The 18,024-nt window shown below is 38.4% G+C and overlaps 1 protein-coding gene across 2 annotated transcripts; it reads right to left on the bottom strand.

Annotated features, from left to right (window-relative positions):
* Nucleotides 1-716: 716 nt before the first annotated feature.
* Nucleotides 717-17,316, bottom strand: PSAT1 (phosphoserine aminotransferase 1). 2 transcript variants are annotated; one of them, XM_017806259.1, is made up of 9 exons: nt 17,187-17,316; nt 14,992-15,052; nt 13,693-13,762; nt 12,370-12,575; nt 10,767-10,939; nt 9,241-9,410; nt 5,617-5,745; nt 2,977-3,114; nt 717-2,382 (listed from the first exon to the last, which is right to left on the bottom strand). In XM_017806259.1, exons 1-9 carry the CDS (start codon nt 17,244-17,246, stop codon nt 2,277-2,279), a joined length of 1,113 nt encoding a protein of 370 aa, XP_017661748.1. In that variant the 5' UTR covers nt 17,247-17,316; the 3' UTR covers nt 717-2,276. The 2 variants fall into 2 exon arrangements, with proteins under 2 accessions (XP_017661748.1, XP_017661750.1); XM_017806261.1 differs by having other exon boundaries at nt 17,183-17,263.
* Nucleotides 17,317-18,024: the final 708 nt, after the last annotated feature.

The raw sequence follows: 18,024 nt of genomic DNA, 5'->3' as shown, positions 1-18,024 counted from the left end.
GTGTCTACTCTCTTATATGGATCCAAATCATGGGTCATCTACTGACACCACCTGTGACTCCTAGAACGTTTCCATTAACGCTGTCTCCATACAATCCTAAACATCCACTGGTCAGATTATGTGACCAATACATCTGTTCTAGAACAAGCAGCAGTCACAAGTATTGAGGCCATGTTGCTGAGAACACAGCTGCCTTGGGCAGGGCACGTCTCAAGGATGAAGGACCACCGCCTCCCGAAGATCTTGCTTTATGGGGAACTTGCCACTGGCTGCCGCAAGAGAGGAGCCCCAAAGAAAAGATACAAGGACTCCCTGAAACAACATCTCAGCCTTGGCCATACTGATCAACATAACTGGTCTACTCTGGCCTCCAATCGGGAGGCCTGGAGACACACCATCTATAACGCTGCTGATGCCTTTGAGAAAGCACGCAGGATCACTCTAGAGGAGAAAAGACAACACAGAAAGAATCGTGCCTTCCAGAATACATTTCCTAAGGAGTCTTTCTGTTGTGCCTTTTGCAACCGGACGTGCCTATCTCATACTGGCCTTTTTAGTCACCAACATGCTTGTATCAAACGTGGGTAGAGCCCTTCCCAAATCTTCGTTCACAAAGCCTAGCCATGATGGATACCAGAATTTAAAATTCTAACATATGTTATTCATGACTTCTCATCCTTCTGAAAGTGACGAAAGCAAAAAGTTTCACACACTGGTACTTCATGTCATGACGTGATTAAGTTTTATTTTCTTCACATAATTTTTTTAATTACTTTGAGTTACACTAAGTTTACAAAAAAATTAAAACAGTAATCTTAAAATAGGAATGTAACTAAAACCCAGCACATTCCAGTGATTTGCTGTGAAGTTCCATCAACAAAGGGACAATACATCATTATCATTATTAAATTGTTACTACTGTACTGACATTACATAAAAATCCAAAAAAAAAAATCCCCATTCTGTACCGAAGAGTTTACAGTCCAAAACTAGCTGCAGTAATGATAAACACTGTGATAGTAGGAGATAGCTTCTATGCAAGTTAAAATAGGAGGTTAGTGTCAATATATGGTCATTGGCAGTACAGTCACAAGTTGAGAAAGGAAAGTAACTCAAGGGTACTATATTAGAAGATCTTCTGAAGATCTTTGCATAACCATAGTTCCTTCTCTAGCCCAGAGTATCAAAGTCTGCAATAAGGCAGAAGGATCAAGTGAGACAGTAGGACCAAAAGTGTGACGTAGTGTCAGGAAAAGGCAGAGAAGTTAAGACTTGCATTTACTACAGCTGGACAAAGTTCCACATACAAAAGCCTACAGAACTGAAACAACGAAAAGGCAGAAAAAGTACTGGAGCAATTGGAGAGTGAAGACATTTAAGAAGCACCAGACAAGAAGGTCTGCTGCACTTTGGGCTAGGAAGTCAGTGCAGAGAAAGTCACCAGTCCATTGAGTGGAATACAGCAATTCAGTTTGGCACAAAGTTAACAAATTAAGAACAAGTTTTTGGCAGCAGCAAATAGGCATACTACAAAATAAGAATATAAAATTAATAATCTAGGATTTTAATATACAAAATGCATTGAGAAGTAAAAAAATCTTATAAATTGATTTAATCAGACTCATGAATCTTAGCTTTAAACTAATAAATGATAATAGGAAAAGAGGCCCAGTCCTACAGACTTTAACCACAGTTAGTTATTTGCAATTGTTATGATAGTACTTCAAGCATGGGAGGAGTAGTCTGAAGGTAGGGTTTTCAAGGTAGGAACACCAGTATTAACTCCTAAATACTGCTGGTGGTATACTGTTGGAATATATCCAATAAGGCAACTAGATGTCCTTAGGGACCACATTAGCTTCATTGTGCAGTCACAGAGTATTTGTAAAGCATTACAGAAAGTTTATGACAAATTTTGTTTTCTGAAGTTTACTGAAAACAAGACATTGCTGAAGTTATTTGTGACTAGAAGCAAGAAACAGACTCAGATCCATAGCATCTTACAATGCTACTCATGTTTTACCTACACACTGAGAATACTGTTTTTCAAATTTTGGAACTAATTGTGATCAGTCTAGGGATCCTCACCTTCAGCAAAGACAAGATTGACAAGTCATTGCAAGACTGGGCCTCAATCCCACGCAGTTAACTGAAGTAGCTACAGGAACTAAAAGAAAATACAACTTGTGTGCTATAGCTGGGCAGTACCACAGCAACTTTCAAACTCTTTAGCTTTTATTTCATAGATGTGCAGCATGGCTCTAACCCAAGGGCATTTATGACTGATGCATCTGCATGAAGCTTCTCATGAATGTTGCAAGCTTCTGAACATCTTCTACAGTCACCGCATTATATAAAGAGGCACGGATTCCTCCCACAGATCTGAATTGAAAAGAAGAGAGGAGAAAAAAACCCAAAAGTTTTGCATATTCTAAAAAAACCCCCACATTAATAACATGCACAGACATTTAAACCCATCCCTACTCTAAAAGGATAAAACTCATATTTTATGTGACTGAGAAGCAATATTTAATTCTTCAAGGCAAGCTTGCGATCTAGAGAAGCTTAGTATTTATCAGTTATTTACAGCTCCAAAGCTGTAGCTCTATGACATCAAAAAGCTAATCCCACAAACACTACTGAACATGGGGAAGAACTCTTGTCACCAGGCAGACAAGCCACCATCTAACATCGAGTGACACCTTCTTTGGCATTTGCACAGAGACAGATTTGCCAAAGAAAGCAGAATTAAGCAGAAAGCTCTCTGAAGCCCACCACCACACCTAAGCAGTAGTTGAGCTACCAGTAGTCTCTGATTACAGTCTCTAGACTCCTCTCAAGTGATGCCAAACCAATATGAGAAAGAGCTTATGATGAGAAAGGTTGGTAAGTCAATGCACAATGCCTGCTGCTGTATCACTACCGTAGTAATAGTTTGTTCTGCATAGTAAAGAGATTCGTCTGACTAATACTTACCGATGTCCTTTCAGAGATATCATGTTAAGTTCCACAGCCTTCTCAAGAAATTTCTTTTCCAGGGCTTCATCACCCTTAACACTGCCAATACGGAAAGGAACATTCATTCTGCTTCGGTTCTTTCTCTCCACTGGACATCTAGAAAGATTGCAGAATGTAATACTTAGCCCCACTTTATGCTGAATTTATGTTTTCAGCTATATACAATTTCAGAATGTGAATAATCACATCCGTTTAGAACCAAAGTTGATCCTCTGTAATCAAAAAGGTCATTATTTTCTGTGAAAGAAAGCAACCTTCCTTTTTTAACCAACTATATTAATGGAAATGGTAAAGTGGAAGGCTTATTAACCCTTCCCGACATACTCAAAATTGCCCCAGAGAAATGTGTAAGAGGTTTGTACATAGATGAAATAAAAAAATAATAAAAAAAAAAAACACCACACAAAAAAACCACCCTAAGAAAAACCAAAACAGAAAGAAAACAGTTACTTAGGATAAGTGAGTTTAGGTACAGTGAATTTCGAGTAAGTCTCATGGAGTTTCTTTTCTTTGTTTTCAAAGACTAACACACTTATTTTTACTCAGCTAGTCAAACATGATACCAGAATCAGACTCAGCTAAACAAAGGTAAAGGAAGTATAAAAATACAGCATTACAAAATTTCCACAGACATCAGTGACTTCTGTTAGCGGTTTCAGTCCACTTTCTAAATCAGTATTACTCAGAATCATCTCTTCAAGGAGAGAAGAGGTATCTCTAGAACAAATGTGGCATTGTGTACATGGCCACAACATATACAAGATGCACCACAGCTCTTTAAAACCTTAAAATTCCACCTAATTTAAAGTGGAAAATTCAAAATACATTTCTTTTCAATTATTTTGTGAAGGTAAGAAAGGATGGGGAAACTGGAGAAGATTTAAATATCTTTCTTCAGTGGTTGTAGTTACAAAGGAGATATGAAGCCTTCAGATTTATTCCTTCCTCAGGCTGTGATGTAAATTTTTGCAGGCATTCATTAGGAATAAGTTCTCATAAACTTCATGTATATTTCATACCTATTATTATTCTATTTGGCAAAGAAAGGGTATCATTCTTCTTAGTTTCTCCCTTGTTCCTTTGTCCATACGTCTCCAAAACGAAAAAAAAAAAAAATCCATCATAATACCTGCCTATTCAAATTTTCTGCTTCAGGCTCAACCACAAAAACACTCTTCGAAAAGGCCTATGCTTAAAAGCATTCCCATGCCTGAATTACTGTAGCCATGCTATAGTTTTTAGAATATTCAGTCGCTATTAGACAATCTGATGTAACTCGGTGCACAGACTTTGGAAAGCAAACTGCTAATGGCACATAGCACTTCATGGAAGAAAGGCTCCATTTGCTAAATGGCTTGCCACACTGCTTACCCAGGGAAGCATTCCACAGATTAGGTGGCACATTACAGCTGGGAAGGCATCTTCAGATTAAGTCTTCCTTTTAGTCATAGATACAATAAAAAAATTCACAATCTTAACTGTATTGCTCCAGAAGATGCATTACAGCTCAGTCAGTGAAGCTTGTTCTGCTTTCCCAGCTGACTATTTACCATCCCATCTGCACTGCATTTCCCACTCATTGCCTTACAGACCAACTTGCCAGAAACAGATTTCTGTTTGTCACAAAATGTTTTTCTCAAGGCTTTATTTCCTTTCTGAGGTTTATAAAAAGCCCTCCAGATTTTGTTGGGGTAGGATCACAGTCCCAATGTACTATATATTATGATGAAACCTTATCCCTGCCAATTAAGACTGCAACCAGCTTTAATCTAAAATCCAAATTTAATTTGCCCTATCCTAACTTGGACTTGAAAATTAGTTAGGTCCCCAAACTGTTGCTTTTATACTGAAAGTGAAGGAAAATATTTTGCATTTTCATACTCAATTACTAGGCTGCGCTTGGTGAATATTAAAATTATTACAACTTCAGCTTTTAACTGTACATAGGTCCTGTGAGCTGAAAAATACCTTACAACAATATGTAAAAATCAGAGGGTTAAATCTGCTTTGGAAAGCCATCAAAATAACTGAAGAAAATAAACGTACATAAAGCACATAAAGAAAATTTATTCCATTTTGAGGTCTGATCTTCTTTTATTTCAGAAAGCATTTCAGTACTTAGCATGATTAGCAAATAAAAATGCACTGCTTGACGGAGAAAAAGCAGATTTTTTGACTACTGAAAGAGGTGGTAGGGAGAATACAATGCAAAAGTGGTCTCTACAATTTCTTTCTTACAGATCACTTTCTCTGTTTTGTTCTGTATTTCCCCAAGAAATTCAGTAAGTATACAAACCAGAATCTGCCTATCTGTGTTTAGTATACTCTTCTCCTAGGCTCCTGAATTTTATTAAATTTAGAATATGTTTTCAGTATGCTTCAATATTGATCTGTACAGGATCATTTGGAGTAACTTCCTACCGGAATGAAAGTCAGCCTTGGACAGTTACCAAGTAAATGGTTTGCACAAATAATTTCTGTGGGAGTCCTCAAAAACGGTGACTTGAAAAATACACTGCAATCAAACTCTTGAAAGTTATGAACATGTTTGGCTCTGTAACAAATATCGAAACCAAAAGGAAAAGCATAGCAACTTACGCATAAAATCCATTAGATTTGTCTATAATATCATAAATCATTTGTGATTTGATTAAACTAAGTTTATCCATAGCTGCAGCTCCACCATTATTCTTTATCCATTCCAGTACCAATCCCATGATATAAATACTGCAAAAGGAAAAGAAAATTCTTCAGTGAGATATTTAAGCAGAAAAGAAAAAAGTCTTGTCTAATAGTTTGCAAAATGTTTCAGCAACAAATCTGCTGGATCAAAGTTAATCTTTTGTAGCACAGAAGGACATGTCCTACAGGTTTCCTGCAGCCATGCAGCGCTCCCAAGGACATCCCTAAACATGCTGCAAGGACTGCCAATTCATTGACTACACAACTGCCTGTCAGGTCCTAGAAGGAGCCAGATTTAGCATAGAAGTTAATAGCATTCACCCTGTGCAGCTGCTTTAGCAAAAATACAATGGTGAATCTCAAATGCATGTGCATTAATAATGCCAGAAATTTAACCACATTTTCACAAATGTTAAAAATAAAAACTTTAATCCCATTTTTGTCTAAAAAGACCTTTTGCTGACATGAACTGTGAAGTTTGGCAAAACAAATAGTGGTGTAATACACTTAATTATTCATTATCATTCAAGTTCTAAGTAGAGATCTGGAAGCCTACTGGCATGACATGGCTTGGGACCAAGTATTTCAAAGCTAGTTACTAAGTGCAACATAAAAAATCCTTGAGGCCTTTTGCCTTTGTGCTTTTCCTACAAAACTCAGCTTGTTCAAGTTCAGGCATTTCCCACGACTACATCATCATCATCATGGCTGGGCTTCGCAAATGAAGACTACAACAATTTACATAAAAACGTGCTCACAAGTTTTTATGGTCTATTTCTAACAAGTTTGTTCTTATTAATTCCTTCATTATAGATTCCAAGGGAGTGCTCAGAGAACATTACCCTACAAGTTTCCCTAACACCTATCTAGCAGAAGACTGTTTTAATTTTGCTGCTTTTAATTTCTAAGAGGATGACAGTACCAAATCTTTGAACACTGTAGAAAAGCTGCAAATCAAGGTTACAGATTGCCTTTTACAAGCACCTTAGAGCTCTGAGAGCACAATCCTGCCACATTTATAACAGCATGCTGTGAAGTACCCCAGTATAAAGGATTTAAGTGAAGTATAGCCTACACCACCCCTGCCAAATATACAGGGCCACAATCACCTCTTGTCCTCACTTCCTTGAGCAAAACTTCTTGGACAAGTTAACTCCAAGAAGTCAGTCCTACAGTCATTCACAAAGCTGGGCCAGATGAAATCTTTTATCCTTCTTTTATGTCAGTGAAAATAATGTTTCTGGAACAATTTTAAATGCAAAATGCATTCCAGAGCTTGGAAATGAGATTTTTATAGCAAATTCATTGCCAATTTTAGCTAAACAGATCAGGGTCATGGAGTCAACTCTGTAGCACCATGAGTTTAAAGCCATCAGCATCACCTTAATTTATAACATCCTGCTGAAGCAGCTTTTGCAAATTCATTTAATATTTCATGCCTGTTTGCCAGCAAATCATTAGCAAGTGAAAGGAAAAGAGTAGAGAAAAAGAGAACTAAGAAGCTTTGCCAGTTCCTTAAACTGGAACAGACAGTTAGAGCCAAGCCAAACAGATGCGCATCCTGCCAACATTTCAGTCCATTACATTCTGGATTCTGGAGTGTACTCCAGTGGGGTCTGTAGCATGAAGTGAAATCTGGTAAGACAGTGATCAGAAATGAGAAAGACTGTTGGTTTAACTTTATTTTCTGCTCCCTTAACCTCTCACTACCCTGTTAAGGTTACTGACAGATACTGAGTTATACCTAAAGCAGCACTTTCTTTTCATAAGTTCTTTGCAGTGGCTAAAATAAAGCTACAGAATTTTATTTGTTTTGCTATTCAAACAGAGGAACAACACTGCGTTCAAGTGCTGCAACTAAGCAGAACTTCAGTTTTTCAAATGGAAATAGCTTCGTACTTGGAAAACATGAATGGCCGGATTTAAAAGCTGGCACTTTCAAGTATACAATGTCCAAAAACAGTATGTGTGACTTGGCAAATAATCGATCATGAAATAGTGGCTTCATCGGTCACTGGGAAAAAAAAAAGACATACATACTGCCTATGTTACAAAGCTACATTTAGAAGACAAAAATCTGGAAACACTGTATAGTTAATTCTTAACAGCAGCCCTAAGAATGCTGGGTGTACCCAGCCAGTAGGGCAGACAGGCTGCCAGTAAGAATACACCATTACAGTACTACACATTCTACAGTACACATATGACTGGGGAAAACAAATTCTGCACTGTAAAATCTGCAATAAACAAATGCTCACAAGATATACTGTTCTTCTGATAAGGACAGCTGCCCCTATGTCATTGCAATAATACACTTTGCAGTGACAATCAGCAGATTCAGAGATAAAATCAGTATCACCTCAAATTTTACTGAATTCAAGTAAGCAACGGCATTAAGTTATAGGCCTTACACACAAGAATCACTGACCTTTAGGCCTATACAGTTTGTTTAATATCTGCTGGAAATCATTAGGCAGCCTAAACTTTGCAAATTCTGGCATGTATGAACAAGACGTTAAAGCTGAGACTAAACACTGCCTTATCAGATTATGTGAATGAAAAGGAAATCTTACCTTGAAAAGTAGAAATTGTTATTTTCAAAGTTATTTTTAAAAAGCAAGGGGAAAAAAGGATACTTGAATTTTTTTTCTTTTAATCATTTCAGTGGACTCGGGTATAAAAGTTCTTCCGATTAAGAATGGGAAGGTATACTGGCTCAAAATCTAAATATTCCAGTAGCAAAGCATCTTTTCATTAGCTATCAATCAGAAGCCAGGAGATAGTGATTTTAAAAAAGCAAGGTGTAGTCTGTTCTGCTCCTTGTATACATGAAATCATTAGGTACATGAAAATTTCATGATCTTGATTGTTAGCAATGACTAGGAAGCTTGATCAATTTTATTTTTGGATACCAAGTCAAACACTGAGACAGTAGTCAAAGAAATACAGAAAATTGTACTAGAGAATAAAGCAAAGCAACAACTAAACTGCCTTCTAAAAAAATTCTTCTACAGTTCCATTTCAAAACCAACAGTTGTGAATATGTAGTTTTGTGATACTTTATATTATTTAAAACTTTACTGGAAAATAGTAAATATTGTTATTAAAGAAAATCAATAGGTATCTGGAGTTTCAAATGCTGAGAATAACCTGAGGAGAAAACTGCACTTAGTCCAAGAAGAAAGTCTAAGTGCCAAATTACCTATTTGCAATGATCAAAGTATCACCACTGAATTGACTAGAGCTGTGTTCTTGTAAATCAGAACTGCATCCTTAAACTTATACAGTGGAGTTATGACATACAATATTTAGCTTGAAAAAGACCACGCCCTTTGTGGCTGAGTTGCACTATGCAACCCAAACGCTACTACAGTCACATGGCTGGACACCCCACGTTTTCACAGGAGTCACGTGAAAGACTCCAACATATCAGTGACTTGAGAGCAAATACTCAACTTTGGAAGCTTTTCTAGGTAAGAGCAGCAGATGGCAGTGCAGCAGTTTTCTGAATAAGGGAAAGCGCATAGCACGGTGACTTACCTGTAGCATGGTGGAGTGTTATACAAAGAGCTATTTGCTGCCTGTGTTTTGTAATCCAGTACAATAGGGCACTCCTTCAGTGCAAATCCCAGCAAGTCCTCACGTACTATTACAACAGTAACTCCAGCACAGCCAACATTTTTCTGAGCACCAGCAAAAATCACACCAAACTTTAAAAGGAAGAAGAAAAGAAAGACTTGCTACATGCATTCACTTACAACTGAGTAAAACACCAGTATCGTTATACAACAGGCATACTACTCAGCTGAACATACCAGAGAATGTGTTGAAAATGAGCAAGTTGTAGGTCAAAAGAAGAGTTAGGAGAAGCTCTGATTTCAAAGTGCACTTAACAGCTATTCAACTGAGGAAGATAATCACAAGTTTCACAACAATTTGCTAAATGTTTATTTAATAACCACAAATAATTCTCAAGGAAGCCTGCCCAAATTTCACACTACTCTGAGCAAATTTACTAAAAATAAATTCAGACACAGTTCACAGTATTTTCAACCCATCTGGTATTTCAGGACAGGCATCATAAAATCCACCTGCTCAAAAAGGAAGATCAGGAGAGGCCATGATAAATGCACTAAAAATTACTCCTTTTTGCTACACACAGGTAAGAAATGTCAAACATGCTACTTCACTAGTCAGAAACACTTCTACTCATAACACATTTTACAAACATAGGCAAATACTATGTTCTGCCTCTGTATTATCTGTGAAGCAGACACCATAATTATGCAGCACAGGAAGCTTTGGGAACTTAAAAGGGGTTACAGATTTCTCATATAAGATGCAAGATTAAAAAATCTGACTCACAGTACCCCGTATAGCCTATATATATACTATCTACAGACTAAATATGATTCAGATGATATTTTTTACAGTTTGAATTATATTATATATTATAAATATATAATGGATTAGAATTACTATTCTCATATGTTGGTTATTTACATCAGTGCTTGACCCTCAGTCACAGCCAGAACTATCAACAGAGGGATTTTAATGAATAATTTGAGCAAGTAATTTTGTGACTGTATGAGCAACACTTGCTCTGCACGTGTAATTTACTGTACCATTGCACTTTCAAACTGAAGGGTCTCAAAGTGGAATTCTACTGGGAGCACTTTGGTGTGAAGTCCTTAGCCTGACAGAAAAGCCATGAAGATAGCAATAGACAAAATTAAGTCAGCTTTAATTCTGATGGAATGTCATTCAAGTTTCTGTGTACTATGATAGTACACAGTGAAGACCTCCAAGTAGACAAATAATCTTGGGCAGCTATTAACACGAAAAATTTTAAGATAGTTTAGTAAGTTTTCATGAAAAAATAAGGAAAACAGATAGACATGGAAATCTCAAATTCAACACTTCTATCCATAATCAGATATTCAATTAATGAAACATCCTTAATTTCACCACTCAGCATCTCTGGCCATCCAGACATTTCTAAGTGCTTAATTATATGCATTCAAGTTTGAAAATGCTTTTTGTGGCCACTGTGTCCAATACTTTACCTTGGAAACATCCACGGGTCTGGACAGGAAGTTGGATGACATATCACAAACCAAGACTGCTCCTTTGACATCAGGTACAAAGTCAAACTCCACACCATGGACAGTTTCATTAGCACAATAATAGATGTAAGATGCATCTGGATTAAGATTCCAAGTGCTTGGGTCAGGAATGTCTGAGACAGACAAAAAAGAAACCCAGAGATCAGTTGGAGACAAGTAATTTTCTTGGCATGCAATTCTACTTGAACATGGAACCTAAGTGCAAATGCAGAGCAGTTTTGCAGTATAAAGCATTAATTATGTTGTTATCAGGAAGACAGTGTATCTGATGAGCCATCATTAATCTTGCAAAACCTTTTTATTTTCACCCCTTATTTCTCAAACTGTTTTCATCAAGTTTACAATTCCAGACTATAAACTACTGTCCTAGGGGGCCAAAACAGCATTTCAGAGGAATTCAGGCAGCAGGTTCAAGAATCCTCTTGCTGCCTTTGGAACCACTGAAGCATCCAAATTCTCACTGCCAAAGTTCTCTAAAGCCGTGTTTCTGTGCAAACCCAGAAGCATTTCAGTCTCACCCAAGCTGAACAAACACAAAGTTATCTACCTTCCTCCCATTTTAAGCTTTGCAACTGATTTACAAAACTGTAAAGATTTCCTATGTCAACAGGCAATATAAAGGCATGTCCTGACAGCACAGAACAGGTTTTGCATAGAACAAATAATTGCTCTTCCTCTCTTTTCTCCAATTGCTCTTCCTTTCTTTTCTCCTCCTCCTGAGGGAAGACAGAGCTGGGGGAGGGGAAGATTATTTACTGCCTCTCCCCTTATCTACAGCTACCAAATAGTGAATATGCTCCCCCAGACTGAAAAGTTGTGGGTTCCATTCCTTCCTGTGCCTCAGAGAACATAAACTTATTTTCCAAGTTAGTGCCCTAATCACCAGTTAATATACTAACTCACACGGGGATATTCTTGGTCTTTCTTTTTGCCAATCTTCCCCATTCAAATGCTATAATTTGGACCAGAGGGAAGAAAAGTGAGCAAAACTAGCAGTAATAGAAACTAGGACTCATGCGTTCCTGCTCCAAGAATTATTTATGTATATTCAGTGATACAGGGCTGGGAAATAGAAGTATTTAGGAATCCTTACAAGTAGGCAATAGAATTCAGGTCTCCCATATATTGGTTCAAGAGGGTTAAAATCCCAGACATGGTTCTAAATTTTAGAGCAATCTCATCACCGATTGCATATGAAACTGAAACACCTCACAATATCCCTGTGAATAGCTTAAGAACTCAGTTAAATGTTAAAAGAAACTGAGACAACCCAGACCACTTCTCTACTTAGACACTTGCTTCTTGCCACTTATTTTCTGGAATCTGCTCAGCCTTATTTCGCAATCTTTTTTCTGGTGGAGACTGTTAAGTCATTTAACAGATCTCCCAGTGATGAATGCTGAGAGATGTGGCAGACAATCTTTTGAGTGCTGGGCAGTCAACTCTAGTTAACATTTAACAGCCCAATAGCTAAGTTAGATCCATTTTTAGAGCAAGGCTAAAAGCTAAGCATTCACATAGATGGATGCAATCATCAACTTACTTGTATAGGCTCCCAGTTTCGGATGAATGATATTCACTTTAGCATATTTCTCCGCTTCTTTAGCAGCTTTTGCTGACCAACCTCCAGTAACCACATAATCTGCCTGTCTTCCCTCCTTTAAACCGATAAGGTTAAGTGGGACTGCACTGAACTGAGCAGATCCACCTCCTTGAAGGAAAAGAACTTTGTAGTTGTCTGGTATATTTCTGCATAAAAGAAATAACCATTTCTATTATTCCCAGAAGACACAGAATGCATATTACTCAATACTATGCATTTAACAGCAACTGAGGAAGAACGCTGTAATTTTCAAAGACTCTTTGCCAAGATGTTAGACCCAATCCCATTAACTTACCTCAGCACTGGTCTTGAGTAACAAATACTTAAGAATAATGCTATACATTTCAGTGATATAAATTTTCTGAATAGCTTTCCTTCCCCACCCCTGAGGACTGCATTAAATGAATTCATTCCCAAGTAGCTGTACTATCATAGTACATAGAAACTTGAATGACATTCCATCAGAATTAAAGCTGACTTAATTTTGTCTATTGCTATCTTCATGGCTTTTCTGCCAGGCTAAGGACTTCACACCAAAGTGCTCCCAGTAGAATTCCACTTTGAGACCCTTCAGTTTGAAAGTGCAATGGTACAGTAAATTATACGTGCAGAGCAAGTGTTGCTCATACAGTCACAAAATTACTTGCTCAAATTATTCATTAAAATCCCTCTGTTGACAGTTCTGGCTGTGACTGAGGGTCAAGCACTGATGTAAATCACCAACATTATTAACTGCTATGAGAATAGTAATTCTAATCCATTATATATTTATAATATATAATATAATTCAAACTGTAAAAAAATGTGTCATACTACACATAAGAAAAGAGCTCTCGATCAGCAATTCTAACACACATCCATAGAGCTTATGTTAATAAAACTGGACTTACAAGCAATGCAGACATCACCCCTATACCACTATAGAACTGATTTCTATTGTTTGCATTTATTCCTTTAAGGTCATGTCCGTCATGAATTCTATAGAGGTGACAAAAATCCACATTTCAAAATGTAGTCAACTTGTCAGTGTGCAGTAGTCATATAAAAAACATCTTAACTTAATAGGAGCTCTTTGTCAAATTCAAAAATATAAGTATCAGGTGAACAGAAGATCAGTGTCCTCCTCGAGATTATGACTCTATCATACACAGTACCTATGCATGGAAAAACAACCAAACAGGTGCTTTCACGGAAAGGTCTCCACATTATTGATGTAACTAGAACAATCATAAAATAAAAATAAGCAGAAAGTAATTCACTTACAGCAATTCACGCGTGAGATTTTCAGTTGTATTTAAAATTTTTGTGAAATCTGAGGAACGATGGCTCATTTCTTTGATGGAACAGAAAATAAAAACAGCATGAAACAGGATGGTAATACATGAATTTTATTTAAAAATTCTGTTAAGCTTTAAATCTTTTACACTACTGACCCAAAATGCCTGAAGGTTGTCATTCCCAGTTCCCACTTCTACTTCTTTTTTTTCCGACCCTTTCTAAATACCCAGAGAAGACTTATATCTGCAGTCTTGTCCAGATACAGGCAAATCCTGTCCATTTGGACACACATGAACCTACTACTCCCAAGAGCAACTACGTTTGCAGGGAAAAAAAAATTACTCCCTACAAAGGTTTAATTTTTCCTCACTCTAAGAATCTTCTCTGCTAATAATGTTGTAGCAAGTATATAATAAGGTACAGGAGTTTGTTTTGTTCTATTATTTTTAGCAAGGCTTCTTCATATAGTAATGGTAATTAAACATTAAGGATACTTAATACTAATCCCTCTTATTAAATCCATAGGCTGCCTTCCATGTGTAGGCATACAATTTAAATATTAATCCAAACTGTGCAGCTGCACATTTTACTTTTAGCAACTAAACAGTTTGATAGGACTAGTAAAGTGCTGACCATCTTGTCGCATAAACCTTTTGTGCAGCTGGGGCTGAAAAGCCAGTCAGCTACCTATATGGCACAGAAGACATCTCCTCCTCATGGCAAGACAATACTACCTTCTTAATGGGAAGGATGCTATACATCAAATGTATGTAAAGCATTTTGCCATCCAGTATGTAAGATACTAACTATATATGGTATCTATACACGTATATACAGACACACGTATACAGTACATCTGTATACAGTATGGGTGTATACGTACATAGTCTTTCATAGTTATGCAAAATCATTTTTTTATAAACTGCCTATATATATATATACATATATATATATATATACATATATATATATATACACACACACACATCTATTCCAAAGACCTGAAAGTACTAATGTTTGAGATATGATTTGTTATCTTTTGTCTCTAGTCCTTTGTTTTGAATCACTAAACATCAGGCTATTTATCATTTTAGCATCCTCTAATGAATGGTGGAAATAGACCATGAAACAGTGATCTCTGGACATACATGCTACCAGAATAAGGTATTAGAAAAGGAGCTGAAATACTAAGATCAAAAAATCTTATTAAACAATTCTGATAAAACACCGAAATTCTGATAAAACACCGAAATTCTGAAAAATGTAGAATTTTTCAAGTCTTACCAAGAACACTTATACCAAGCCCTTTGTAGTCCACCAAATCTTTCTGTGCTTCTAATAATACCTAACAAAAGAAAAAAAAATCCAGAAATAAATTAAGGGATTTTTCAACTATCTGGAGTTGCTGATGCATCATGCCTATGCCAGCTACTCTACACTGCAATAACCTGACAGTTGCCAAGTGAGTCTAACAGAAGTATAGTCACCATAATTTCATTCTATCTAGCAGCTGAAAGGTCTTCATAAGATAGCCAACTTAAATCATATGCTTGTTGTGGAGACCATGTTTTAAGTTATCACATTTCCAGATTTCAGAATGATTTCTAGAAGTCAAACGGAACTCTTAAACTCTTAAGCTTTACAAAACACCTCATGTTTTCATACAAACTCTTTCTAAGCAAGCGTTCTAAACACCCATACCCACCTCTGCATCTGTGATCTTTCACTTGACTTGTGTAAATAGGACAAACAAGGTATTGAAAAAACATAAAGAAAAAGGTCAGCTTGGGGAATTGAATATCTTAAACCAAGCCAACAGGACAATGACTGGTTTTACAGAATGAAGCTCCACACTTTTTGAGGATGAGCCTTTTCTATGTTATTGAAAGTTAAGAAAGAAATGAAGCAAAATTTTGAGACAACCAAAAAAACCAGGTCACTCCTATAAGTCCTAGCCAAGTAATCTTCTGCTTCAGCCTTACGTTTTTTTCTGTCTTCTCCAATAGCTCTTCAATATTAACAGAGTAGAATGAGATTCTGGCCACTGGATCTGCAGCTTCTGATTTCAGTAAATTCTCGTATGAGAGCCAGAACACTCTTGGCTTTCCTAAAGAAGTGGGAGAAGAGGGACCCCCAGCAGAACAGTCAGCAAAACAAATGCTACATGAATGCACCCCAGGATCTAACAAGAAACTGCACACTCTGGACAGGTTCAGGAACAAGAGATCTACCTTGCTGACAAGGTATCTGCATGGTCTGTAAACTGTAACAGCTGGTTAGCAAGAGGTCAACTGAAAACAACTGTGCTGCTTTTTATTTTAGAGATTATGAAGTTTTAAATACCATGTTCCACGATCAAATTTATCCATGCCAGAAAAGGGGGGAAAAATGAAAGGGAGCACACAGACTACTAGAACTGCTTGATAAAATCCAGTTCTGCTAGTAATATTTATCAGACAATCTGCCCATGCAGACATCAACAACACGTCTTATAATGGCCACAAATTGCTCCATCCACCTTTATGCTTCAATGAGTCTGAGTACTTCACGTGAATCGCAATCAAAGAGAAACACGCAAGATGATAGAGTAGTCCACATAGGAACACTGCACTTCAAGAGAAGAAAACAGATTAATAATACAGAGTTCAGCAAAGACCTACTCAAACCCTAAATCCAGTTTTCAATAGTCTGTCACAGACCTGGGTACTACAGCAGTCCCATTGAGAGCCCTTTTTGGAAACTAAGGATTCAGGACAGAACAACAAATTTCTTGGCAACCTCACCTACAAAGGACATTTCTGAGAGAAAAAAGAAGGAGGGGAAAGGAGAGTGGAGGGAGAGGGAACAAACAAACAAAAAAATCAAGAAAGCTTCTCTGCAGCAAATTCATTTGCCTAAAGAAAATTTTTAAAGAAATAACACAGATATTCTCTTCCCCTACAAAGGGAACTAAGAAAAGAACCAAGAAAAAAAAATAATTCCACAGTACATAACCCTTAGTTGAAAGTCAGATGCGTGCAATTTGGAAAAAACCACCCTCTCTCCATATCCCACTGGATAATCCACGGCTGCTGATGCAACTTTCCAGAAGGTTGAGTCTACGCTACACTCACTATAATTTCTTTAAAAAGACGATTCATGGAATACTCTACACAGCTACCCTTCTGCACTGAGTACCTACTTCCCATCCCAAAACTAACGAAATGCCCTGGATGCCATATGATCTGGTTTGGAAAAAAACAACTCAGAGAGCAATCCAAAAACCACATTAGGGCTCGCTTCCAAAACTGCAAGCTTACCATGGCAGCTCGTTGTGTGGGGAAGGGAGAAGAAAGGAGGTTTCGGCGCTGTGCGGCTCAACTCTTTTAATGACTATTTACTCGAGCTTCCCCAGCCTTGCTTTGCAGCCGGCGCCCGCGGGGAAGCCGTGAGGACGAGGACACCCACCCGCGCCGTGCCCCAGCCCGGCCCTTACTCACGGAGCGCGGCAGCTTCGCCGGCCCGGCCCCGAAGTTCGCCACCTGCCTCCCGCCGTCCATCGTCCTGGGGATGGTGTCGGTGCCGACCCCGGCGGTCCCGCGGGTAGGCCGATATAAACCCCCCGCCGGGGGCCCGGCGGGGTCCGCCCCTGTCCCGGCCGCCCATTGGCAGCGCGGCCGCGCCGAGGCGGTGAGACCGGGCGGGACCGGGCGGGGCCGAGCGCAGCCCACGGGCGGGGAGCGGGCAGCTCGTGCTGCGATCGCCGGGACGGGGGTTGATCTGCCTTTTCCTACCTGCCTGGCATTTGGGAAACCTTAGTGAACCTTGGTGTGGTGCCAGTGCACACGCAGCCGTCAGTGGGTAGAGATGCAGGGAGGCGCACGCCCCCCCCCCCCCCACAATTAACTACCGTAACAACATGTCCTGCTGTAACTTTACTTTTGCTTTTCCCCACGCGGTTGCTGCTGCAGGGTTGGGACACTTCTTCCAAAAGCAATCTGCATGAAGATGTGAGAAATTACAAACAGCGATCCACAGTGATGCCCAAAGAGGTTGTGGAATCTCTCACTGGAGACATTCAGAACTGTCTGGATGCAATCCTGTGCCACGTGCTCTAGGATGATTCTGCTCAAGCAGGGAGGTTGGACCAGATGACCCACTGTGGTTCCTTCCATACTGACCAATTCTGTGATTCATCTTTAAAGAGGTAGTTTTACAGTATCCAAATGTTCTCATATTTTGGGTGAAATTCTTTCCTCATAGAGGAGGATCCCTGCCTTCTCCAAGCCAAAAAGTACCTGCACCTTGCGCACTGTTTTCTTGAAAAGTTTGTTGCAG

The sequence above is a fragment of the Lepidothrix coronata genome, unplaced genomic scaffold (assembly GCF_001604755.1).
Source record: "Lepidothrix coronata isolate B3197 unplaced genomic scaffold, Lepidothrix_coronata-1.0 Scaffold14, whole genome shotgun sequence".
Lineage (NCBI taxonomy): Eukaryota > Metazoa > Chordata > Aves > Passeriformes > Pipridae > Lepidothrix > Lepidothrix coronata.
This window is presented reverse-complemented; position numbering and strand designations above follow the sequence as displayed.